This window comes from Myodes glareolus, chromosome 3, assembly GCF_982192425.1.
Source record: "Myodes glareolus chromosome 3, mMyoGla1.1, whole genome shotgun sequence".
Taxonomy (NCBI): Eukaryota; Metazoa; Chordata; class Mammalia; order Rodentia; family Cricetidae; genus Myodes; species Myodes glareolus.
Genome location: NC_142028.1, coordinates 28385463 through 28410493, shown reverse-complemented (window position 1 = coordinate 28410493; position 25031 = coordinate 28385463). Strand labels below are relative to the sequence as shown.

The 25031-nt window shown below is 42.8% G+C and overlaps 1 protein-coding gene and 1 pseudogene across 1 annotated transcript; one reads left to right on the top strand and one right to left on the bottom strand.

The window, feature by feature from the left end:
• Positions 1–265, top strand: LOC125407015 (large ribosomal subunit protein eL38 pseudogene; annotated as a pseudogene).
• A 9700-nt stretch (positions 266–9965) lies between these two features.
• Positions 9966–24448, bottom strand: LOC125407013 (C-type lectin domain family 4 member A-like). The gene is made up of 7 exons (XM_085687081.2): positions 24394–24448; positions 21812–21954; positions 20615–20731; positions 17173–17274; positions 14125–14276; positions 13226–13338; positions 9966–10493 (listed from the first exon to the last, which is right to left on the bottom strand). Exons 2-7 carry the CDS (start codon positions 21891–21893, stop codon positions 10352–10354), a joined length of 708 nt encoding a protein of 235 aa, XP_085543207.2. The 5' UTR covers positions 21894–21954; positions 24394–24448; the 3' UTR covers positions 9966–10351.
• Positions 24449–25031: the final 583 nt, after the last annotated feature.

The window sequence follows — 25031 nt, the reverse complement described above, 5'->3', positions numbered from 1 at the left end:
GGTCTTCAGCGCCGAGCACCCGTCGCCATGCCTCGGAAAATTGAGGAAATCAAGGACTTCCTGCTCATAGCCTGGTGGAAGGATGCCAAATCTGTCAAGATCAAGAAGAACAAGGATAATGTGAGGTTCAAGGTTCGCTGCAGCAGGTACCTTTACACCCTGGTCATCACAGACAAGGAGAAAGTCGAGAAGTTGATACAGTCCCTGCCCCTCTGGCTTGGCAGTAAAGGAGCTGAAATGAAGCAGACCTCTGTGTTTGACTATTAAAAACTCTACAAAAAAATATATAATGGAAAAAAAGAAAGCATATTCAATAAATGGTGCTAACATAACTGGATGTCAATGTATAGAAGAATGCAAATATATCCACATAAATTGCTATGCCCAAAACACAAGTTCAAACAGATAAGAAACCTCAAATTAAATCCTTCCACATTGGACCTCATAGAAGAGAAAGTGGGAAATACCCTTGAATACATTGGCACAGGATACTACTTCCTAAATATAGCCCCATTAGCACAGACACTGAAAGCAACAATTAACAAATGGGACCTCCTGAAACTGAGAAGATTCTGTAAAGCAAAGGACATGTTCAACAAAACAAAACAACTGCCTACAGAATGTGAAAATATCTTTTTTAACCCCACATCAGAGGATACATACAACAAACTCAAGAAACTAGACATCAAAATACCAAATAATCCAATTTAAAAATGGGGTACAGATCTGAACAGAGAATTCTTAACAGAAGAATCTCAAATGGCTAAAGGACACTTAAAGAAATGTTGAACATCCTTAGTCATCAGGGAAATGCAAATCTAAACAACTCTGAGTACATCTTACACCCATCAGAATGGCTAAGATAAAAGACACTGATGACAGTTTATGCTGGAGAAGATGTGGAGTAAGGGGAACACTCCTGCATTGCTGGTGAGAGTGCAAACTTGTACGGCCACTGTGGAAATCGGTATGGTGATTTCTCAGAAAATTAGGACTCAATCTGCCTCAAGACCCAGCAATACCACTTTTGCACATACACCCAAAGAGGTATACTCATACCATAAGGACATCTGCTCAACTATGTTCATAACAACTATATTTGTAATAGGAAGAACCTGGAAACAACCTAGATGCCCCTAGACTGAAGAATGAATAAAGAAAATGTGATTCATATATACAATGGAGTACTACTCAGCGGCATAAAACAATGACAGCTTTAAATTTGCAGATAACTGGAAGAAACTAAAAAAAGCCATTCTGAATGAGGTAACCCAGACCCAGAAAGACAAATATAGTATGTAACTCATTCATAAGTGTATACCAGACACAAAGCAAAAAAATAACCAGCCTATAGTACAGAACACCACAAAGGCTAGAGCCCTTTTCCAGAAGCAGATGGAAGCAGATGCAGAGATTTACAACTGACCACTGGGCAGAGCTCCTGGAGTACAAACAAAGTGAAGGAGGAGAGATGATATGAACAAAAGCGTCAAGACCATGATGGGAAACCCACAGAATCAGCTGACCAAGCTAGCGGGAGATTATTGACTCTGGACTGAATAATGGGGACCCTTCATAGGACTGAACTAGGGCCCCTGAATACAGGTGACAATAGTGTGGCTTGGGCAGTACATGGGGTCACGGCAGTGGGACCAGGATCTAACTCTAATGTATGAACTGACTTTGTGGAGCCCATTCTCTACGGAGAGATACTTTGTTCAGTCTAGGCAAAGGGGAGGTGGGTCGGGGGGCGGAACTTCACCCTGTGTCAATGAGGTGATGGGACAGACTTAACTGACTTCCCAGGGGAGGCCTTAACCCTCTCTGAGGAGCAGATTGCGGGGAGATATGGGGGAAGGGGACTAGTGGGAGAAGAGGAGGGAAGGGAAACTAGGATTGGTATGTAAGAAGTAAATAATACATTTTAAAATATACCAAGGTAGCTTTTTTAAAGTCTTTTTTGTGCCAGTACTGTATTGTCTTTATTTCTGTAGCTCTGTGGTATAACTTGAAATCTTGGGCAGTGATATCCCCTGCAGGCTTTTTGCTTTGTTTTGTTTTTGCCATTGTTGTTCAAGATTGTTTTGCCTATTCTGGGTCTTTTGTATTTCCAGATGAAGGTTAAGACTATTTATTCAATTCTGTGAAAGCCATGTTATTTTAAGGGTTATGCGTTGAATTGTTAGTTTGTTCTTGATATGCTGGCCATTTTTACAACATTAACCATAAGCCGGGGAGATCTCTCCATCTTCTGGTATCTTCCTCAACTTCTTTCTTTGGTGTCTTAAAGTTTTGAAATAGACTTTAAGTAACAAGGTTTTAAAGATCAGAAGATTTCAACCATGGCTGGATAAGTTCACGAGTGATTTAGTCATAAAGCAGAAAAGGGGAAGTGGTTACAGCACATTACTGTGTGTTTCCAGTTCCTTCCCTAGGGAGGAAGAGATACACGCTGAAGGACTGAACCATCTGATTGTGCAGACAGAGAAAACATTCCCCAAATGGCACCAGCAAAGCAGCTTCCTTTGCTTTTCCTCATCTGCCTGTTGTGCTGTCTGCTCTGCCCACTGACAACCCTGTACCCCTCTGTCTACTTCCTTCCTTCCTTCCTTCTGTCCTGAGTTTCTAGATTATGCTGGCACATCTTTGGATAAAGAGTGATGGGGTGGTAGAACAAAGTCCAACAGAAGATCAGGACTGGATAAAATATAAAATAATAGGATAACTAATAGGAAACAGAACAAAGTGCTAAGGAGAAATGAAAAGCTCAGAAAATGGATGGACCTGTAGGTAGGCCACGTCAGGTGTGCGGGTGAACAGGAAACTTTTTAGCCTTTCCAGGGAGCTAGATGTAAAACCAAGTCCTCGATGAATGATCCTTCTGCAGGGCTTTGCAGCCAGATTTGTCCTGCTGCTTCATATGAGGATTGTCATGAGCAGACATGACATTACAAGAGGAAGAACAGTTTGGTGTGCCTTAGACTGTCCTTCTTTAACCTTATCAGAGGCTAGAAACCTGTAGCTATGGTGTGGGAGGCTGGAACCTATCAAGATGGCATGCCTAAGCTCACAGGGCACAGGGCCGTCTCAGGTTCTGATGTCAGCTCTGAGCTCTCTGACGGTTGTTCTTTCATAAATGTTTTTAAACAAACTTTACAAATAGTAGTTTTTAAAATTTTACTTTCTTAATATAAACAGTATGAGCTAGTTTTGACTCCCCCAAAAGCATCTCTTTTCTAATTTTTCTGTAAATATTTGAACCATTTGTTAAAGAGAAGAGCACTCGTTTTGATCTTGAGTAACCTCAATACCTGCTGTTATTTGCCCTAAGGTTGACATAAAGGCCAAGCAGGAGCAGATGGGCAGTCCCAGATCCAGCGGCTCAACTTGAATCATCTAAGCTTGTGAAATGGATTTAGGTGACTGAAGGATACTGGAGCCCTCTGCTGCCTTAGGGAATAGAAGTAACTGGGCTCTGATGAAAGATTAACAGGCCATCAAACCCTCCATGTAATAGTTAACAGAATGCAACCATAACACGAACAGATATTATATAGGTATATATAATATATACACATGTGTGTGTGTGTGTGTGTATCAAAAAATAGTAAGTGCATGGAGCTCAAAATATTTGGAGCTTTTTTTTTTTTTAACTGATCTACGATTTGAATTAAGTATGCTTAATGTGCCATAAGGTAAAATCAATACTGAGAATTTCTATGAAGGCATGACCATTTTTAAAAAGCAAACCAAGAAAGTTAAGGGTTAGAGAAGGCAGCATCTTCTAATTAAGTACTCAGGGGCTGGGTAGTGCAACCTGCAGTCCTTGTGAGATCCTTTGGACCCATCTGCTAAGTGTGGAGAGGCCAGAGGCGCAGGCTTTGCAGATGCCGGGTCCTGAGCTGCGTTTTCCTGTGAGCACAGCAGTAGCAGGTAGAGGCACTAGATCCCGACTCATGCTTAACTAGTCAGAAGTCCTTGGAGGAAGAGGCTGTTCCTTCCTACACAGGAAAAACTGTTGAGATGTCTGTACAGAGTGCTCAGCCTGTTGTGGCCATCTGATCCAGCTAGCCCTGAGCTGGGGGCAGAGGGCCAGCAGGGTGAGGGGCAGTGTGCACAGTCCCTGAGGCTGCAACAGATGCAAGTGAGAGCGGGCACATCCGGGCAACAGGAGCCAGGTCTGAACAGGTGGAAGTTATTCAGACGTGCAGGTCCCCTGCATCCTCTGCACAGCATCTGGAAGGCGCTACCCCAGCGGTTTTCAACCTTCCTAATGCTGCGACCCTTAATACAACTCTTCATGCTGTGGTGACCCCCGGCCATAAAATTATTTTCATTGCTAATTCATAACTGTAATTTACTGTTACGAATCATAATGTAAATATACGTGTTTTTCAATGGTCTTAGGCGATCTGTTAAATGGACATTCAACCCTCCCAGGGATCTCAACCCACAGGCTGAGAAATCATGTGCTACACAGACCAGAAGATCTGAGTTCTGCTGGGGTGACCATGTCCTTCTCCACCTGGTTCACCACTCTCCCAGCTCCCACCTAATATTGCTCAGTGTCACCCAGGACAGAGGCTCTGACACCCAGTAGCCTTCCTGAGGTGCCTGGAGAGCTGAAAATGGAGCCCCAGTAGCTGCTACTGGGGTCTCCCATCCTCCTCACTGTGTGCACCTTAGATACAAAGGAGCCAGTCTGGTGCCCAGTATTTTCCAATCTCCCTGTGCATGCTGCCCATCTGGTCACTGGTGTGTGCAGCTTTTGCTTGTGAGATACCTTTTCAGGCATCAAGTCAAGCTGAGGCAATGCAGGAGACAGAAAGCCAAGTTTCAATATCTGATCCCTGACAATTACCGGGATGCTTGGAAATCCTGACTCTTCTGCAAAACGTGCAAAGTAGCTACCTAAGAAGGTTGCTAGACTGCAGAGGCCTCCCCAAAGCACAGCAGCTCAACTACTCAGACACCCGTACACAAGTAATGACAGGAAGTCTGGAACTTAGAACTCGGGTAACAGAAAAGGAAAGCCTGACCCAGCCCCTCCCACAGATTTTCCCAGAGAAGTCGGTTTAGGGGCTAAGACACCCACTAGCACCACTGTCCTAGCCTCCCTTGGAGGCTTTGTCCTTTCCCCTGGTTTGTTCTAGCAAGTGTCAGGGATAGACAGGACATCATCTGCAATTAAATACAAGCTCTGGATATTTCAGCAAGATGTAACAATTGCCCCCCCCCACCCCCAGCTACTGCCCTGAGGCATGGGGTCCATGTGACAGGAGACCTGGCTACTAGGATGGGCTCAGGTGATCAGAATCCTCCTGCCTCCTGGGTCTTTGCCTCTGAGAACACAAACAGCTCCTCTCTGGTCCATAGGGAAACCTCCCTGCCCTGGCATTGTGGGAATTGTCTGGGGAAGGGTGAATTAAAACAGTTCACTGTTGCCTCAGGGTGACCTAAATTATAAACAACAGATTACTTTAAAACATTAGAAATCGCTCAAATTTGTAGAAAAAAAGATGATTGAATGTGTTTTGCTGCATCTTTGTTCAAAACGTGTAATACAATTGAAAGCTTGCTTCAGTTGTAGGCAGATGATGAGTTACCCAAACCCTCAGGCTTAAAGAGCTGATTCAGTGTTTCTTACAGGCCCATCATTGATCTGGGCTCATTTGACTAGATTTTACTATCACCCTCTAAACACAGACGTTCTTTAATTATGTGTCTTATCTGTTTATTTAAAGATGCTCTGCAGAAACTTAAAGAGGCACATAAAATAAAAGTACCTGTTGTAAGGAGGCCACTTGTTGGTTCCTGGCTGCTCAGCATCATAAATAACCACACAGAAACTATATTATTTAAATTTCTGCTTGGTCTATTAGCTCTAGCTTCTTACTGGCTAGCTCTCACATCGTAATTTAACCCATCTCTGTTAATCTGTGTGTTGCCACAAGGTTGTGATTTACCGGAAAATGTTCTGGCATCTGTCTCCAGTGGGGCTACATGGCTTCTCTCTGACTCCACCTTCTTCCTCCTCTCAGTATTCAGTTTAGTTTTCCCCACCTAGCTAAGTTCTGGCCTGCTATAGGTCCAAAGCAGTTTCTTTGTTCATTAATGGTAATCACAACATACAGAGGGGAATCCCACATCCCGGTAGGTGTGGAGTTTGGCCTCATGTTGGATGCCAGAAGATGAAGGACACTAAAAAGAAATCCCACACTAGCTCAGAATTGAGTATAATAAAGGGTTATTTATTTAGGGGTAGACTCACAGATCACAGTCCTCTGCTCTAACTGGGAACCTCACCGAGTCATGCAACTGGAAGAGAGAGCAACTGCATGATTTTCATAGGCATTTATAGTATAAGAGGCCACACCCAATTGGATGGTTAACTTAAAGTCTACTGGCTGTAGGAATTCCTACAGCAAGTAGCAGGATGCCATCCAGCACTGAGTCCTAGGGTGATGCTATAGGTTCATATAGCTACTGTGCTGTCAGATGTGCTTAGTACGGTGACTTTCCAACTTCCTTCATCCCATCTTTGTTGTGAAAACACTAATGGGAAAAGTTCACTTTAAATAAAGTAAAAGTCCCCCCAGATGTCAGGCAGTGGTGGCACATGCCTTTATCCCAGTACTTGGGAGCGAGATCTCTAAGTTTGAGGTTAGCATATTCTATAGAGTGAGTTCCATGACAGCCAGAACTACACAGAGAAACCCTGTCTAGGGAAGAAAAACAAGTCCCTCTGGAATTATTGTGTAAATTCTTCTCTGGGCAGTGAACTTGTAAATCTGACAACACATGAACCCAAAAACCTGCATAAAGATAACTTGAGTTTGGATATGGTCAGGAAATCGTAGACTCAGTTGAGGGAACTCTGGAGGTCACATTGTGATGGCCGCGTGTAGATAAGAGCCCACTGATGTGTGGAATCTTCACAAGGAAATCTCACAGGAAGAAAATACAGTAGCAATCTCAAGGAGATGGTGTTGAGAGAAATAGGTGATGATGGTAACCTGAACATTTCAGATCACAGAGAAGTTCTGGTGATCCAATGAGCATCGTGATGACAGTCAATAATATTATAGTGTGGTGTAAAATTGTTTAAGAAGACCTTAGGTATTCTTACTACACAAACACAAATAAATGCCACTGTTTTCAGTAATGAATGTGCTAACTAACCTGAAATCATTTCCTAGTATATACATACATCAGATCACCACATCTGGTATCTTAAGTATATAAAAGTGTATTTGTCAATTATACATCAATGAAACCAAAGAGGAAAGACAAACAGCAGATGTGGGGCAGAACCACATCATCCAACCAATGAGTAAAACCTTAGCAGTCAGACAGACCTTAGCAGGGAGACACATTGGCTCTCTGTGTGTGCACAAAAGGGTCTCTAGCATGGTGACTGGTGTGGAAAAAACACTTCTATGAATGAGCAAGTGAATGAATCAGTACAAACGTGAGTCAGTGTTCTCATAAATGGAAGAATCGGTGACTTGGCTACCTAAAATTGTTTTACTAGGAGTCTGGGAGCAGTGTCAAATGCCTTTAATCCCAGCACTCATGAAGGAAAGACAGGAGGATCTTGGTGAGTATACAACCAGATGATCTGCATAGTGAGTTCTAGGATAGCAAGAGCTACACAGTGAGATCCTGACTTCAGAGAAAGAGAGAGAGAGAGAGGAGAGAGAAGATAGAGAAAAAGAGAGAGAGAGAGAGGAGAGAGAAAGAGAGAGAAGAGAGAGAGAGGAGAGAGAGAGAGAGAGAGAGAGAGAGAGAGAGAGAGAACTAAGACCTTGGTTTAGTGATATAATTACAAAACATATGTTTGACCCTAAGAGGAACAAATGAGTACTTCTCCAGCTATCTCCATAATTAAGGATCCCACTCAAACCATGTCATGTGTCCATAGAGAATGTTTGAGTCATAAGTCCAATTGCGTCGTCTCATAATCTGACACATGATTCATAAATACAACCACATCATCTCACAATCTGACCTATGATAACCATCCCAAGGGACGTCACTGCATCTTCATCCGTCAATATTTGGGTGAAAATTTAGCACATCCCCAAATCCCTGGGCTCTCCTGAGTGCCAGAGTCTGAAAGAGAAAAGAATGAGCGTAATTCTCACAATATTATGTTTTGGTAAGGGACAGAGACAACAGGGAGACGAAAGCTGAGGGTGAACTTTGTGGAAATCAAGATCATGTGTGCCAAACCCCCTGACTATACATAAAGTTTCTCCACTCCTTGAGTCTCTGGCATTTCCCTTGAAAGCTAAGCCCACAGTGCCTTATTTACTACATAGCGTGCAGACAAGTGTCCCAAAGGCTCACCTCTATTTGATCATTCCTATATCCTTTCTAAGGCTTTCTTATCTGATGAAAATATGTCACATCAGTACTACGGACTAATAGCTTTATCCTTTTTTAAGCAACATTTTTACTTAATCTTGAAGACTTTAATACAACATATTTTGATTTTATTTGTGCCTGTCCCTAACTTCTTCCAGATTTTCCTCAAACTCCCTACCCACCCAACTTCATTTTTTTCTCTCTTTAAAAAAATAAAAAACATGGATGTAGCATGAATAATAAAAACCCAGAGACAGATGTTGGGGCTCAAGGTGAAGATCAGAAAAGCAAGAGAGTTCTTACCTCTACCAAGGCTCAGATAAACAAAGGGGCCAACCTGTCCTTAATGTGACTGCAGACCACAATGCCCTCCACCAAACCTCAGACTGCAATGAGCTCCTGTCTCCTCCTGCCTTTCATACCTCTCTCTGCCCAGCCATATCACTCCTGTCTCTACCTCCTTTGTGCAGGGATTAGAGACATGTGACTCCTGAGTGCTGGGAACACCTCTGAGTGAGTTCTATGTCTCTTTTAGACAGAGTCAATCTGCTGCTCCTCTGACATTGTTACTGCCACATGTGCATGCAGAACACACACACACACACACACACACACACACACACACACTTAAGTCGTGTTTCTAGGTTTTCTCTTGCTTATGTATCCAAACAATACTGAAAGATGTGAGTTCATGTTACTAGCCCCATTCTAATGTAATACCACCATGGGTGTCATTTATTCCCCAAATTTCAGCATTTCTAACCCACTTCTGTGAGCGAGAAATCTGTGTCCATTATCTCTATCGCAGGGCCTCAAGTGCTGCCCATTGCCCTCCCACATTCTCCACTACGCCTGCCTCTCCTGGATGGGCTCCAGCCTCAGGTCGAGCCTATGTCCTCTGCACTGATGTCTTCCTCCTTTAGCTGGACTTTCCCTCTCAGGACCAGACACCTTGCTGAAGTTCTCACCCCATGGCTGAGGAAAGCCTCCTTCACCAGGCTTGTCCTCTGACTCTTGGTGCTAATCCCTGAGGCATCGCCGCTTCCCCTGAGGCTTTAGCAGTCTGCCAAGGTCACCTCCATAGGCAGAAGCCCCCATCACCCTGGAAGGTATTGAATGGCCACACAGAGCTATACCCCAGGCACCAATGGGAGACACCAAGAATCACTGAGGGTTTCAGTAGAAGGCTACTATCATCTTCTTAAACCTACTCTTGATGTATCTTACTCAGCTCAGGATCAGCCACCCATTAGTGACACTCATCAGCCTCACAGCACCCATAGTATCCCACACACTAGCCATTGGGTCCAAGGTCCTGGTAGTTCAGGAATTGGGAAATATGAAAATGCTGTTGGAAGGACACAAACTGCCAGAGAAAATATGAGTAAGCACCGGGGATCAAAGTGACAATAGGCAACAATGTCACCCTGTCTGTCTGAACTTGCTTAAGAAGATCTTAAATATTGTAACACTACACTCACTCAAAACAGGCAATTGTGTAGGTACTAGAGGGTGTTGTTAACCTGATTGTGGTACTCATTGTCCAATGAGTTTCCAATTGTCCAATTGTCCAATGCATTTCCATATCAACTCAAGACAGTGTAATGCAAATATACATGATTTATTTGTCAATTATACATCAATGAATCTAAAGGCAGAGGAAAAAGAGAGAGAGAGATGGGTAGAGGAACCACATCATACAAGTCTATCATCAAATAAGACTCTAGGAATCTAAGAATAGGCAGAGAAGCTGGTGTGATTCATTTGTACACAAAGGGAATCTGGTATATGGGAAATTCTCACTGTATAAAAGAGTAATGGATGAACAAATAAGAATATATGAGGACCAGTATTATCACACGCATTACTATTGGCTGCCTATCTAAAATTTTGTGGACATATAATTCATAAGAAAGACTTTCCAGGTGTCTGTGTAATTGCAGATAAAAATGCAGCCCCATATCCATGGAAACTGCTTTTTTCACAAGCATCTTTTCTTCATTTGACAAACTGACCTCTCTTCTATATTGCAAGGGCTGTCATTCCAGCCCCAGCTAGAATGGGGATGATTTATTGTAACACATTGTTCGCGGTCATTGTTGGGCTCACCTGGGTGCCAGAACCTGCAAGGAAGGAAAGAGCATCAGGTGTTTCCACAGTAATGCTGGGAAAGAGAAAGCAAGGGTAAGCAAGCCTGGGGATGAGGTTGGAATCTGTGGAAATCAGATTCTAGTGTGTACAAATCAATCGTTCTCCGCCACCCATATCTGACCTCTTGCTGAAAAACAGGGCCAACCGCATTCATTATTTTCTTAGCTAGTTACTTAACTGTTCTCCCAGCACACATCCCAAGGCTACTTCATCCCTAGGTCTTGGTACCCAGGGACTTTCAATCTATAGTTGTTGTTTTTTTTTCTGTTAAAGGATTTATTGCAGCAATACATTAAATGTTTAGACAACATCTGTGTGACTCACCCTGACATGGAAGTCTCAGATGTGGGGGCAGGGGGCTCTGACACTGCAGCCCTTCCCGAAATCACGCCTGAGCCTCGCCCACTGCTGTCCACCGTACCGTGGGGACTTACTGTCTCTCCATTAAGTTACACTCCTGGTTCTATTCAGTTACATAAAAATGCCTTTTATAAGACCATTTAAAGCAGTCTACGTGGTTCTTCTGAGTTTCTGTCAGTATTACCTTGCTTCAATAAATCGTTTAAAAATGGAAAGCATGACCAACTTCTATGGCTTTTGGTTTAAAAAATACCAGCTTCATTTTTTTTTATTGAAATCTGTTTACATACAGTTCTGACACCTACATAAAAGGTTTTAATGAGCAGCAAAGAGTATGGGGAAAAACAGTGTTTGAAATGTGTATTTGAGAATATTTACAACAGGTGGATCCAGTGCAAAATAATGAACCTTGATTATTTTGGCAGCCTGGGCGATTATCGACTGTGATATAAAGCGACAGAAGTGCGTCTACTTTACACTAAGATCAAATACCCATCAGGCCTCACTTCCCGCATGTGTTCTAACTGCTGTGGACACGAGTCCATGACGTCTGCACTCTGCAGCGCAGCTCAAGCGCATGGTTCCTTTTCCAGTTGGAATCTGTTCATTCCACCAGACTCAGCCTACAAATTCTAGAAGTAGATGGCAAAATGCAAGTCCTACAGTTATGAAGCTGAGCACGGAACACAGACTTCAGTCAAATGAACACCTGCAGGAGGGAAGCTGTCTCCTCCCCGGGGGAAGTATCTAGAGCTAGGGAACACGGTGCTTCTGGTAGGAACAAAGCCCTTTCTAAAGTCCTTTCAACATCAAATGCTCGCTAGCTCCTCAGTCCGCAAAGTAACAACTATAACAACCGTGAACAGCAGCCAGGGCGCGGCAAACTGCGGAAGGACTTCCTGAGGTGCCATCGCACCAGTTAAGCTAGTATGGCACTGCCGCCTGCGAGGGGCGTTTTTCACAAGATTTCTGCGATCTGTTACACAGGACTTCTCTCTTTTTTTGAAGTTATTAAAAATAAAAAGAACTACTTACAAGTTTTAACACAATGCCTCTCGTTATAACTTTCTGTAAGATTGTCATTAAAATGGTCTCTTGGAGAAAATCCTTTGAGCACTTCCTGGGACAGCTGCATGGTGCTCCATGCTCCGTACAACGTGCTGCCCCCGGAGCCCCCGGAACCATGGCGACCCCGTGACCAAGCAGGAGGGGTTTCCCTGGAACACCTGCTATTGGTTAACTCCCCTCCAAGAAACTGGACAACAAGAGAATGAGCACTGACACAAGTGTTCAAACTGCCCAGGCAGTGTTCAGCTCAAACACGGGCTGGTAAAGGGAAAAGTCCCACTTTAAAATGAATGTAGTACAGACGTCTCCAATGCTTTACACAAGAGCACAAGAAACCTGTTCCGACATCTCTAAATGTCGCAGCTAGGACTCCCCACTCGCGGATGTGGGTCTGTAGAAGAAAGACCATGGTTTCTTTGGTGTGTGGTAGGAAATCAGGAATGGTGACGACAGTAGAAAGTTTCACCACCTGCCCTCCCCAGATGACAGCCTCCCCCGGAAGACCAAAACTGCGGCTGGCAAGGCTCTCAAAAGATGACAGAAAAAAAAACAAACTCAGCTTTTGTCTTCCATCCCTCACCACCAAGAACCACTTTCTTGTGACCTGACAAAGTCTAGAACTTGTGTCAGGAAGACACTAGGCACCCTAGGAACCAGCACACTGTGGGGTCTAAGGTTTCGGATCAGGGGCCCGGGAGGTCACAAGCTCAGGGCTGGCAGAGGTCCTGAGCATGTCAGTCCCCATCACAGGCCACCTGACAGGCACATGAGCTGGAGAGATGGCTCAGAAACTAAGTGTGGTTGCTGCTTTTCCGTAATATGTGAGAGTTCTGTTCCCGACACTCATAATCGTGTGGTCATACGACCTGTGACCCCAATTCCAGGGGATATAACACCCACTTATGGGCTCCATGAACATCCACATCCACATGGCACACACTCACAGAGGGACACATATACACACAAATAAAAATAAAAATAGAGCCTATTTTTAAAAATTCCAATCAGTGGCTAAAAGCACAATAACCCCCCCCCCATCTGTAAGCACCTGGTTGGGCACCCTGGGTACTTCTCATCCTGCACTCTTCTGACTCAATTCCTCATCTCTCCTGGAGAGTCAGCATCACGTGTCTCACAGGACTCCTGCGACAAGTAACTCCATCCCCAGCACCCACACCAGGGCTGAGCTGTTTTGGTTCATAACCAACAGCTGGAACACCCTAAAGCCTTTTCATGGCACAGGACCCAGGACTCCTCTGGGTAACTCTAGACTCACGTGGCACTTTCATTGTATGGCGTCTGATCAACCCATTGCCATTGTCGATTTCCTCGATCCCTCAGTCCAATAAAATAAGCAGCATTACGTCTCAGGGTCTTAGAGATGAAATCCTAAGAGGAAAGAAAGATACAGCATTCAGCCTGGATTGAAGACTTCTTTTTTTGTTGTTGTTGTTATAGAATTTTGTAAGATCTTTTAAAAATTATTTTAACGACGCAAAATTATAGGTTCAATGTGATGCATATGTGCAAATACATAATAATCAAATCCTAGTTCACCTCTCTAGGCCCTTAAATAGTTTTCAAAGTTTAGATTAATACACAGTAACTACACATTTTAGAGGTACGCTGTGAACTCTTTCTGTTCGCACAGAGATGAGAAGACAAAGAAAGGATCAAGGACCGAAAGAGCTCCCACCCCCGGGAGTGCCATCTTCCCTGACTGACCAGATACAAAGTCATCCCTCATTGACCTGATTTCCATGACACCAGAAACGATCTCTGTCCATGGTCATAAAGAATTCTCCTCTCAGATTCACTCCCCTCTTTTCTTCCCCAACACCGTTCTTGAAAGTTGTGCTTGAGAGAATTTTACAGATTTAATCATTCTCCATCCATAACTCCAGATATTTTATTTCTGATGGTTGGCTGTGACTCTCCTGATTGGATCCCCTTTCCCTAGTCAGCTCTGTGCCCTCCTCTGTTAGGCATCTGGAAGCCTTAGAGTGCTGAAATCACAAACTTCTCTTTGAAACAGAAACATTGCATTGTTCCCTCCACTCTCAGGCGTTGCATTTCTGTTGCCACAGCACCAACACCCATGTCAACAAAACTCCCTCTTAGTAGAAAAGGCAGACAGCAGGCTGGGCCCAGGCCCCACTCGTTCCCAGCATGCACCTGCTCTTCCCAGCTGTGGACCACCATCAGATGAGCACCCATGCTGGAGCACTTCTCCTGACTCTTGCTCCAAGATGCCAAGCCAGTGGGAATGAAGTAGCAGTGGGAACTAAATGGCTCCCAGTCCTTTGGGCAACAGCTTTGGCCTTTGTCTATAGGGAAGAAGGAGATATAAGTGCAATGTCATAAAGTCATTTAAAATCCGTTGTATGTGGAAACCACATGGAAACTGGGACTTCTCGCATCTCCAGATGCAACAAGCAGCCCCTCCTCTTCAGGTGCCAAGCAACCCCAGTCTCCATCCATAGACACTAAAGTCAGGGCCCCGTTGTCCTATTAAGATGCTATCAGGAAAACAGTGTAAAAGACACTCGAACCATGAGGACATAATGCCAAACAGTCTGGATCTCCAAAGAATAGAACTCATATCATATCAAGAGCCAGAAAATTCTCATATGACACACACACACACACACACACACACACACACACACACACGTAATTATATAGAAAAACAATAGATGCCATTAACCAAGGCAAAATTTCAGAGTTAGCAGACTGCTGGGAGCCTGCAGTATAGACTCAGATCAGCATATGGCTACCTGTCTAATGGGTTTCTGCAGGGCAAGACACCTGTGGAAATGGATTCTCACTTGGCCAGGACCATGGGAGAGCATAGCAATTGACAAAGTTCATACAGCTTGCAGGCTCTTTCCTCATTCATTATATTGGTGATTCTTTGGGTGGGTTTTTGTTTCAGTCTGTCAGTCACTGGTATGGGAAGTCTTTCTGTATATATATAGCTTTTATTGGTTAACAAATAAAGAAACTGCCTTGGCCTGTTGGTAGGGCAGAGTAGAACTTGGCAGGGAAAAATACACTGAATTCTGGGAGAAAGAAGCCTATGCTGGAGAGGATGTGGAGTGAGGGGAACACTCATCCATTGCTGGTGGAAATGCAAAGTTGTACAACCACTTTGGAAATCAGTGTGGCGGTTTCTCAGAAAACTGGGAGTCAACCTAACTCAGGACCCAGCAATTCCACTCTTGGGAATATACCCAAGAGATGCCCAATCATACTACAAAAGCATTTGTTCAACTATGTTCATAGCAGCACTATTTGTAATAGCCAGAACCTGGAAACAACCTAGGTGCCCCTCAATAGAAGAATGGATAAAGAAGGTTTGGAATATATACACATTAGAGTACTACTCGGTGGTAAAAAACAATGATGTCTTGAATTTTGCATGCAAATGGATGGAAATAGAAAACACTTTACTGAGTGGGATAACCCAGACCCAAAAAGATGAATATGGTATGTACTCACCCATAAGTGGATTCTAGCCATAAATAAAGGGCATTGAGCCTATAATTCATGATCCCAGAGATGCATTTCTTAAAGTAAAAAAATAGAAGCCAACAATAAAGTTGTTAAGGTACTGTGGTAAGAAAAATTCTGTTTTAGTATGAATAAAGATGGCATGAGCTATTCAGGGCTATGAGAGTACAATCCACTTAGTGGTAAGAAGTTTCTCCCCATAAAAATCCCAAGAGTCCTTATAAAATAAAGAAAAAGTGATCACAAAATTCATATAGAAGCACAAAACACTCTGGATATATAAAAAAGAAAACTGAAGAAAAAAGAATAATGTTGGATACATCACCATGCCTGACTTAAGGCTGCAGGATAGAGCTACCTGCACAAAAGCAGGCACATGGATCAATGAACGCTAAAGAGAATCACAAGCATAAACCTAGCCAGCGAGAACTACCTGACTTTTCAGCAAAAACATATGTCGGAGGAAGATAGGCTTTTGAACAAGTTGTACTGGGGAAACTAGGTACCTACATGCAGAAGAATGAAGCTAGATCCATAGTCATTCTGCATAAAAAGGACTATAATTAGAGCCTAAAAGGATTAAAACCTTACTTGAGGCCTGGAACCCTGAAATGGTTACTGAAAAAAAAATAGAGAAAACATTTCAAAATGTAGGTTTAGGCAAAGGCTCACTTGAATAGGACTTCAGGCTTCTTTACAGGAAAGAACAGCATTCAGCTGGGTGAAGAGACAGAGAGATCTGCTAGGAAAGGCAGCAACCCCAGACAATTCAAATAGTCTTTTCCAAAAAATATCTGTCAAAGAAAAAAAACTGTGCCTATTTAGGGCCAGATGGTGTATTCCAAAGCCAGCTCAATTACAGATGTCAAAGGCAGTGAGACATTTTGCTTACGTGGGGCTGAAGTGAAGGATAGCCTTAAATACTCCTCTCTATTACTTAAACCTAAGCAATACACCTGCATAAGTGCACCTTCCGGTTTCATTAGCCAAAATCAAACAAATTCTCTATTCAAATATTGAATATGCATCTTGTTTACACTCTAACTGTGAAAGCAGCAAGATCATCACACAGACATACCCACAGGTACACATGCATGCCTGCACGTGCGCGCGCGCGCGCACACACACACACACACACACACACACATACACACACACACTCACAAACACTTGAGGGCCTACACAAATGACTCAGTGGTTAAGAGTGTATACTTCTCTCGCAGAGGGCTGGAGTTCAGTTCCCTGCACCCAAGACCTGTGGCTCACCATCACATTTAACTCCAGCTCCAGGGATCCGACACCATCTTCTGCCCTCTGCAGGCACTGCACTCACATACACAAGCCCACACACAGATACTTGCACATAAACATATTTCAAATTAAAAATAAAATCTTAAACACGCACTGGAGATGACTCCCTGGAGATGCTCACATTCACACCATCAGATCTGCTTCATTCTTTCCGGAGCTCCTTTCTGTGTCTAATGAAATTCAGCTCAGCCTGGCATTGGCTCTCCTGCCCTAAACTCTTCTTCATTGACACCAGGGGTCCACACAGCCCAATCCTGCCTGACTGGAGACCTCTATAAAGGACTCCCCAGGCAGCTGGTACTGAGTGTGCTGTATGCTGTGTCCCCACAGTGCCCATTGCTGACGGATCTATCCGAGAATATTGTTGGGAATGCTCATTCTAGGCACGTTAACTTTTACCTTTCAAGAGTGAATGCCGTTTTGTACACTCCAATCTGGTATAATTCAGTTCTTTTATGATTGCTTTTTCTTCATGAAGCTGAGAGCATTTTTTAAGCAAAACTGTAAAACAGAATAAAAACCATTCATTTTTCTGGTTGTGTTAAGACTCAACTCTCTGCTTTTACCTTCTTATCTTCTTTGTAGAAGCAAAACCTATAAATGCTCAATTACCTGAGTAGTTAGAGGCTGCCTGGGAAAGATTCCCCATCACCATAGAGTGTGGTGGCTGTGGCCCTAGCACTTGGGAATTAGAATAAGAAATATCAAAAGTTTCAGGTCATCCTTTACTATACAAGTTAGTGTAGTTGGTTGGTTGGTTGGTTTAGCTAGCTAGCTAGCTAGTCAGTTTTGTTAGTTTGCTGGTTGGTGGTTAGTTTAGTTGGCTGGTCAGTTAGTTAGCTAGTTAGTTAACGGCTAGCCTGGGTACATGAGACCTTGCCACAAAAAAAGAACAATTATTCCTCACCCCACAGTCATTATAACCCTGCTCCTGGTGATTTATGACCATGACCACACATATTTTCAAGAAGAGCTGGGAGGACGAGACAGAACCCCTCATCCAGGATACTCTTCAGCTCTTGAGAGCACACTAAAGACTACATCTTAGGTGCTAAGTTCTATTGAGTATGTGCATATCCCTGGGGTAGTGAAGGAGGAATGAGCTAATTTCAGATTATCTGAGCATGGAAATTATAGAAGAGCCCAACCCTGATCAAAAAGACTTTGTCTTCATCCTCTTCTTTTCTTTACCTCCCTTGGCCCCAGCGAGCTCTGACTTCTCAGTGTCCCCACATTATCACGGTATCCCTAACTTAAAACTTACTCACCTTTCCTCTAGAAACGGAATTTTCTTTTTTCTCTTTCTCATCTCTCACTTGTTTCTTGAGTCCCTAGATTCTGGCTTTCACTTCTGCTAATTTATAAAACTGTTTTTGAGATAGATATCAACGGCTCCTCGTGTGCACTTATCAGTCATCTTCCTGTAGGACTCCTCACATGACCCTAGCCTGCTTCTCCTCCTCCTTGACAGTTGGGAGATGCTGGCACCCTCCTGGTTTGCCTGGCCCTGCTTGCTGCTGTGTCCTGTGCTCTTTCCTACCTGCTTCCTTCTGCACCCACCTCTCTCACAATAGAACATTCTCCCAGTTCCATCTGTAATTCTCTTTCTCCTCCAAACTCATCTTCCTAGGTGATATTGCGTTAATGTACACCTCTTTCCTAAAACATATTAATATACACCCAACTAAATCTTTGCATCTGAGATCAGGGGAACAGAAACAAAACTTAAATCATCATATTCCAACCTATACCTGTTCCTCATCTTTTTCCTCTTCAAATAACTTCATGACTGCTCACTTTATGATATCAGAACACTAGAGTCACACCTCACTCTTCTGCGTCCCCTAATTCTCAGCTATCAATATTGAACAAAAATTCACCTCCTGTGCTCAATGGTATCTCCTCTTCTGTGCATCACTAGCAGGACCCTTGGATCAAGCCCCCAGTGCTGCTCAAATGGATTCTGAATTAGCTTCCTAATTTCTCCTTCCCTTCATTTTCACACTTCGTTAAGAGGACCCTTTTCTAAGTGAGTCTTAATTTTACCATGTCCTGCTGCGGATTCTTCAATGGGTCTCCATGACTGTGACACACTGCAAAACTGTACACACTTTTCAACCTTCACAATATGAATATCCACTTTTTCAGTTCCCTACTCAAGAAACTGAGTCTATTTCTACACCACCTGATATGAGCTGCCTTTAAGACTTTCTTTGTCTACTAAAATACACAAAGGCAGCTCAAGACCAGCCTGGTCTACAAATCGAGTCCCAGGACAGTCAGAACTACATTTTTGAAACCCTGTCTCAAAAAATAAAATAAAATAAAAACCATTAAAATATTTGAAAAGACTGGGCAACCAGGGCTAGAGAGATGGTTCAGTACCATCAGCAAAATGGTTTTTTTTTAGCTGTTTACCATCAGCAAAAGCAATTGTTGCTCTTACAGAAGCCCTGAGTTCAATTCTCAGCACCCACATAGTGACTCGCAATTGTTTTTACCTACAGCTTTCTCCCAGCCTCTGGAGGTACTTCGTGCATATAGTAAACAGACATATGTGTGGGCAAAGCAATCACACTTGTAAAATAAAATTAAATAAATATTTTTAAGTGACGACTTAGCCAGAAAGTATAATCCAGAGGAGGCGCAAAAAAAAAAAAAAAAAAAAAAAAAAAAAGAAAAAAGAAAATACACAAAGGCAAATTGATGCTCGCTCCATGTTGAGCTTGGCTTACTGCTTCCATCCATCCTGGAACTCTGAAGTTGTCATGGGAAGCTGGGGTGTCTGTTGCTGATGCGTGACTCCCTGAGGATGAGTAAGTTCACTAGGACCTTGGGAATCTCCCAAGAGAGACCAGGCTTGCTGACGTCACCAAGAGAGAATTAAATAGTTAACTCAATTACTCTACCTACTAAGTTTTAATTGGCTATGAGTTCAGCCACAGCCACTAAATAAAATACCATTTAGAGGGGATACAGTGCCATATGGTAAGTACGACTTTATGATCTGAGTCCAGTTCTGTCTGCCCCTACAGTTTCGTGCTCAGTTCTCCATGCAGCACTACATGGTACAGAAACACACACCTATATTTGCCTGTATTTCCCATGCTCCCCCATGTTTCTGGCATGACTGGCACACACAGGTCTAGATGTCATCTGCTCCTAGCTTTCCTTAGCCTCCTGGGCTCACTTCTCACCTGCACAGCATTTCCCATGCGAGCTTTTAAGCGCTGCTTCACTTGACTATTCTCTGTTTCCTGAGACGGGGGCTGTAGCTCTGTCTGGACTCTGAGATGCTGCCCAGTATATAGTAGTAATTATTGAAAGAATGAATACAACACTTACATCAAAATATAGTTTATGTTTTTAAATTTTGATAAATTTGAAAGGCAATCTGCTGAGAAATTTACTATTTTAGTAAATTAGTTTTCAGGTCTCACACAGTCTGGAGCAAAAAATGAATGATTAGAAGGAAATCTGATGGAATTCTGTCTCTGGAATATTTGTGTGATCTCTTTTCATCATCCTGATTATTCCAAAATGCAAGTATCTATGCATTCATTGGGGCTGGCTTTTAAATGCTGCTGAGGAAATACAGATCTGCCCTCAGTTCTGGGGTCTAACATAGACGCCCAAGGATTTCACTCCGTGACACCAGCTAACACACACTTGCTTTTCTAGTGAGAAAAAATGACTTTTGCAGAAGAGTTATTCTGAAATAGAGAAAAATTCCCAATATCACCCATTTCCTCAGAGAGTTCCTGTCTCAGGTTTCTGGGTAGTCGTCTCACTAATGGGTCCCCTTCCTTCTTGTTGCTACTTTTCCCACGGTTGTACTTACTGATCAGAGCAATGGAGAGTAAGATTGTCAACAGCAGGAAACATAGTGTGAATGAGATGAGGAGCATCCTGGAGAATCTATGACAAGGTTCCTTGGATATGGTCTTTTCTGGAGGAGCTGAAAGACAAACAAAATTCACGTCTTGTGTTCTCTTCCTATTTCCTCTTCTTTCTCCTTTTCTTCTCTTTTTGTGTAGGATAAACACTAATAACATGATGTTCAAAATAATAGGAAAATGCAAATAGGAAATAATAATGTTAATTATAGAAACATTACAGTACGTATAAAGTCACTCACTCCTGACATTGAGAATGATTGTGGTCGGTATTTTGGTATGCATCTTTCCAAAAAGTTTAAAGCTTTTACATATAAATCTACGGTCTACACAATTGAAGCATCTTAAATACTGATTTGTAACTATCATTTTCTTTGACATTGTATCTTCACTTTTTTCCTTTATGATTTCTTTGTTTTATTTTTGAGACAGGGTCTTGACACGTACCCCAGGCTGACCTTGAACTCATTATGTAGCCCAAGCTGGCCACAATCTCATGGCAACCCCTGTCTCAGCCTCCTGAGTTTGTGATCACAGACTTACTATAACACATCTGAATGAACATTTTCAATATCATCATGTCTTCTTTATCAGCTTCATAGAGATTGCATGGTTTTGCATTATATACATTTAAAGTATTCCAGCTTGCTTTAAAGTGTGTGAAAATCAAGAAGTCTTGGTGTCCTTCCTATTTTATGACAAAGTCAGCATCTTTTTGGTCACTATTTCTAAAAGAGTTGCAATACTTTCCAAGCATGTGAGGTCCTGGGCTCTGTCCCCATCACTCGAGGGAGACGAGTGAAAGAAGCTGCCCAGGACTTAGATGCCCACAGACTGACATGCTACCAACAGAGGGAAATCAGTAGACCGTGCATCAACTGTTGAAGCAACTTGTTACACACATTTATGTGTACTTATATGTGGAAAAGATACGATAACATGGGTGATGTGATTTTCTCTAGATGGTAAAAACCAACACCTTCTCTTTTCCATTGTACAATCCCACAACCTTTCACATCTGTCTACAGGCAGCACACTTGGTTGAGACTCCAGTGACCCAGAGGCACAGTGAGAAACTAAGATCATCTGTCTTTGTCCTTTACTTCATCACTAACTAGAAGCAGCAGAAAATGCCTTCTTACCTGGAGGAGAGCCTGGGTTTATGTCTGAGGAATCAATTTTATTTTCGAGGTTCATGTTAATATAAATGTTTTCTGAAATCATGTTGAGAAGAAGTCTTCTCCTGCCCTCAGAAGATGAATGTCCCCCTTCTGTAAAATAGGCCCTGAACAAGAAACAAAGGTGGTAGCAAATTATCCTGATTCCAGCTAGGGATGAGAGGCAGCTGCCCTTAGCGTACAGAATGAGGTCCAGTCCCCTGACTGTCAAAGGGAGAATCGCAGGCGGGGAATTCACCCAGGACCATTATGCAATCATAGCCATATCAATCTCTCAGAGGAGGAGAGAAGAAAACAGGAAGAAATGGAAAAGAGGAACCAGACCATTAGAGAAGTCAAACTGCTCACAGAATTGAGGTTCTGACACTCAGTCTGTGCTAACCTCCACATTAAAACCTTTATTTTTCATTTGTGCTGAAATTCCTACTCCTCATTCTTGAAGAGCTGCCACTTGGTCTCCCTGAGGCTTTAACATCACTCAAGGTGGGCCCATGGACAGAAATATTCTTCAATCCAAAGGCACCCAGTATGCACCCTAGACTTTCCCACCTCAAGTGGACAGTGTCTTCACCCTGCTCGGTCTCTGAAACCCACTCCAGCTCTATAATACGAATGAATACTCCCTTTCACCTGCCTGGGCTCTGACATCCAGTTTTTTATACCCAACAAGTATTTCCTCTTTTTCTTGAAAGTCATTGAGTTCCCACCCTTTTTTCCACTCCCACACTCTGTACTTTGTGAGTTCCTGGAACTCACACTTGATTTACTCTCTGTGAGGAAGATCCCCTCGACCTGCCGAGTACCCAGATCCCAACCTGACATGGAGTTAACACAGTGTACTGGGTCCACCCTGGCCTCTTCTAAGTGCTGAAGTGTCACACCAGGCTGTCCTGGAGGACCCTCTGCTGACTCATTTAGGGTTCTGATTTCTGGTGAGAAGTGACCTCAAGCATGAACGACTTCTCACCATGCTTGAGCTCAGACTCTCTGAACCTGTCCACTCTCAGACATGGCTGCCCTCCTCACCTCTCAGACTCTGCATCAGGTTGCTGCTTGTGGACTCACTCTCTGGTCAAGACACGTGTCCTCTCACTGCTTGGGCTCCAATTCTGCCATCAAGCCAGCCCTTTGCACAGGCAGATCATTGCTTCCCAATACTCCACCCTACTATGAACACCTACCCTCCCTTCTCCTGTATCATACTGTAATCAAAATTGAATTGTTTATTAAGGAATAGGAAAATAGTATTTTTAAAGAATAGAAAAAGAACAAGAGAATTCATAGTTCTTTGTATATGATTTAGGGACCCAGAGATTCATTCACACAGACCCTCCTAACTGTAATCACTTATTCCAGAGTCTTTATCATTCAAACTCCTTATACTAAGTTCTATATCCCTAGGGGAAACATCACATTGTGCATGAACTATACTGTGTCATCAGCAATCCCAGTATCTAACTGGCTTACCGCATCAAACACTTACTTCTCAATCACGTTTTATTTGTGCATAAGGTCAGCCTAAGGCTGACTAATTCTGCTTGGATCCTTCAATGCATTCCTCATTCTGGAGCCAAGACCACAAAGTAGTTGAGCATGCAATGTGCTCCTCTTTTTTAATATGGTGGTCAGGGCCAGTAATATGGCTCGGCAAGTATAGGGTTTTGCTACCAAGCCTGATCACACATAAACAAACAAACAAACAAACAAATAAACAAATAAAACAGTGGTCATTAAAATCTCACTCTTATAATATTGTTCCAGGCAGGCACTTGCACAAACCCACAAATTAGGAAGAAGGACAGACTACCCACACTGTAGGTCCCTCAGGAAAATGTGTCAACAGAATCAAAGTTTAATCCTTCCACAGAGAATCATGCAAACACTTTTGATCAACTGTGTAAACTACTTTCAATCACTTTACATTATCCTGCTAAAGGATCACTAACAGCATCCTCAAAATGTGGCATAACTACAGTTCACAATCCCAGAGAACCTAGACAGCAATGAGGAGCCTACGAGAGACATACATGGATCTAATCTACATGAGACATAGATAAAGACAAGATCTCCTGAGAAAATTGGAAGCATGGGGACCATGGGAGAAGGTGGGGGGGGGGAAGGGAGATGAGCAGAGAGAAATGTATAACTCAATGAAATAAACAAAAATATTTTTAAAAATGTGGCATAAACAGCAAAAGAGATAATTAACAGGGTCAAGAGACAGCTCTCAGGATTGGGGAAAAAAAATCTATCCCAACAGGTTTCATAAACTTAACAGAAAATTCTGAAAAGAAGAAATACAGATGGCCAATAGTTACCTAAAAGTGTGTTCAAATTATTTAGTCATAAAGGAAATAAACATTTAGAAACATTTCAAACATTTTAGACCTTCCATCTCACATCAGTCAAAATGAAGTGGAGTCATAAGAATCCCTGGAAGAAGCAGGGAAGGGGTGGTGATTCCTTGACGGTGAAAGTTACAAAATAATCCCACACTAGTTCAGAATTACATATAATAAAGGCTTATTTATTTAGGGGAGACTTACAGATCACAGTCTTCTGTACATACAGGTACCAGGAACAGAGTCTAGCAGCGGGAAGCATGAGATCGAGCACAGGTTTTACGGCTGCATTTACAGTATAAGAGACCACGCCCAAGTGGGTTGGAATCTTAAAGGCTATTGGCTGAAGGAGCAGAAGGAGCTCCCACAACACCGCCCTTTAGTTTAAATAAGAGAGTTCCAAACCCAACACAAAAACTATGTACACTAGGAACAGATATCAAGTATAAGGTTAGAATTATAATCAGCATAAACAATAATAAGCAGGAATGTATGCTAAATGTTTCAATAAACATTCTATCCAAAGGAGTCTAAGTCTTGTATTGGCAATGACTTGGCTAGATCATAAGAGGACAGTAACTATGACTATCTAATCTTCAACCCCATCGAAGGCCTGAGAAGGGAGATAATATTATTTGAGTAGGCAGGAAGTGTAGTCATGCATCTTCCCAAATGTGCAGTAGATGACAGAGACAACTGGCTGCCTGAGCAATCACCCAGTCTCATTTGCAATGTTGAAGCAACCAACTTTGGCTAAGGCGAAGAGTAACTGACAGAACATTTCCAGATGCAGGAAGTTTTTCAAAACCATCTTACCCTGTCTTGGCAAGATTTGACAGTCT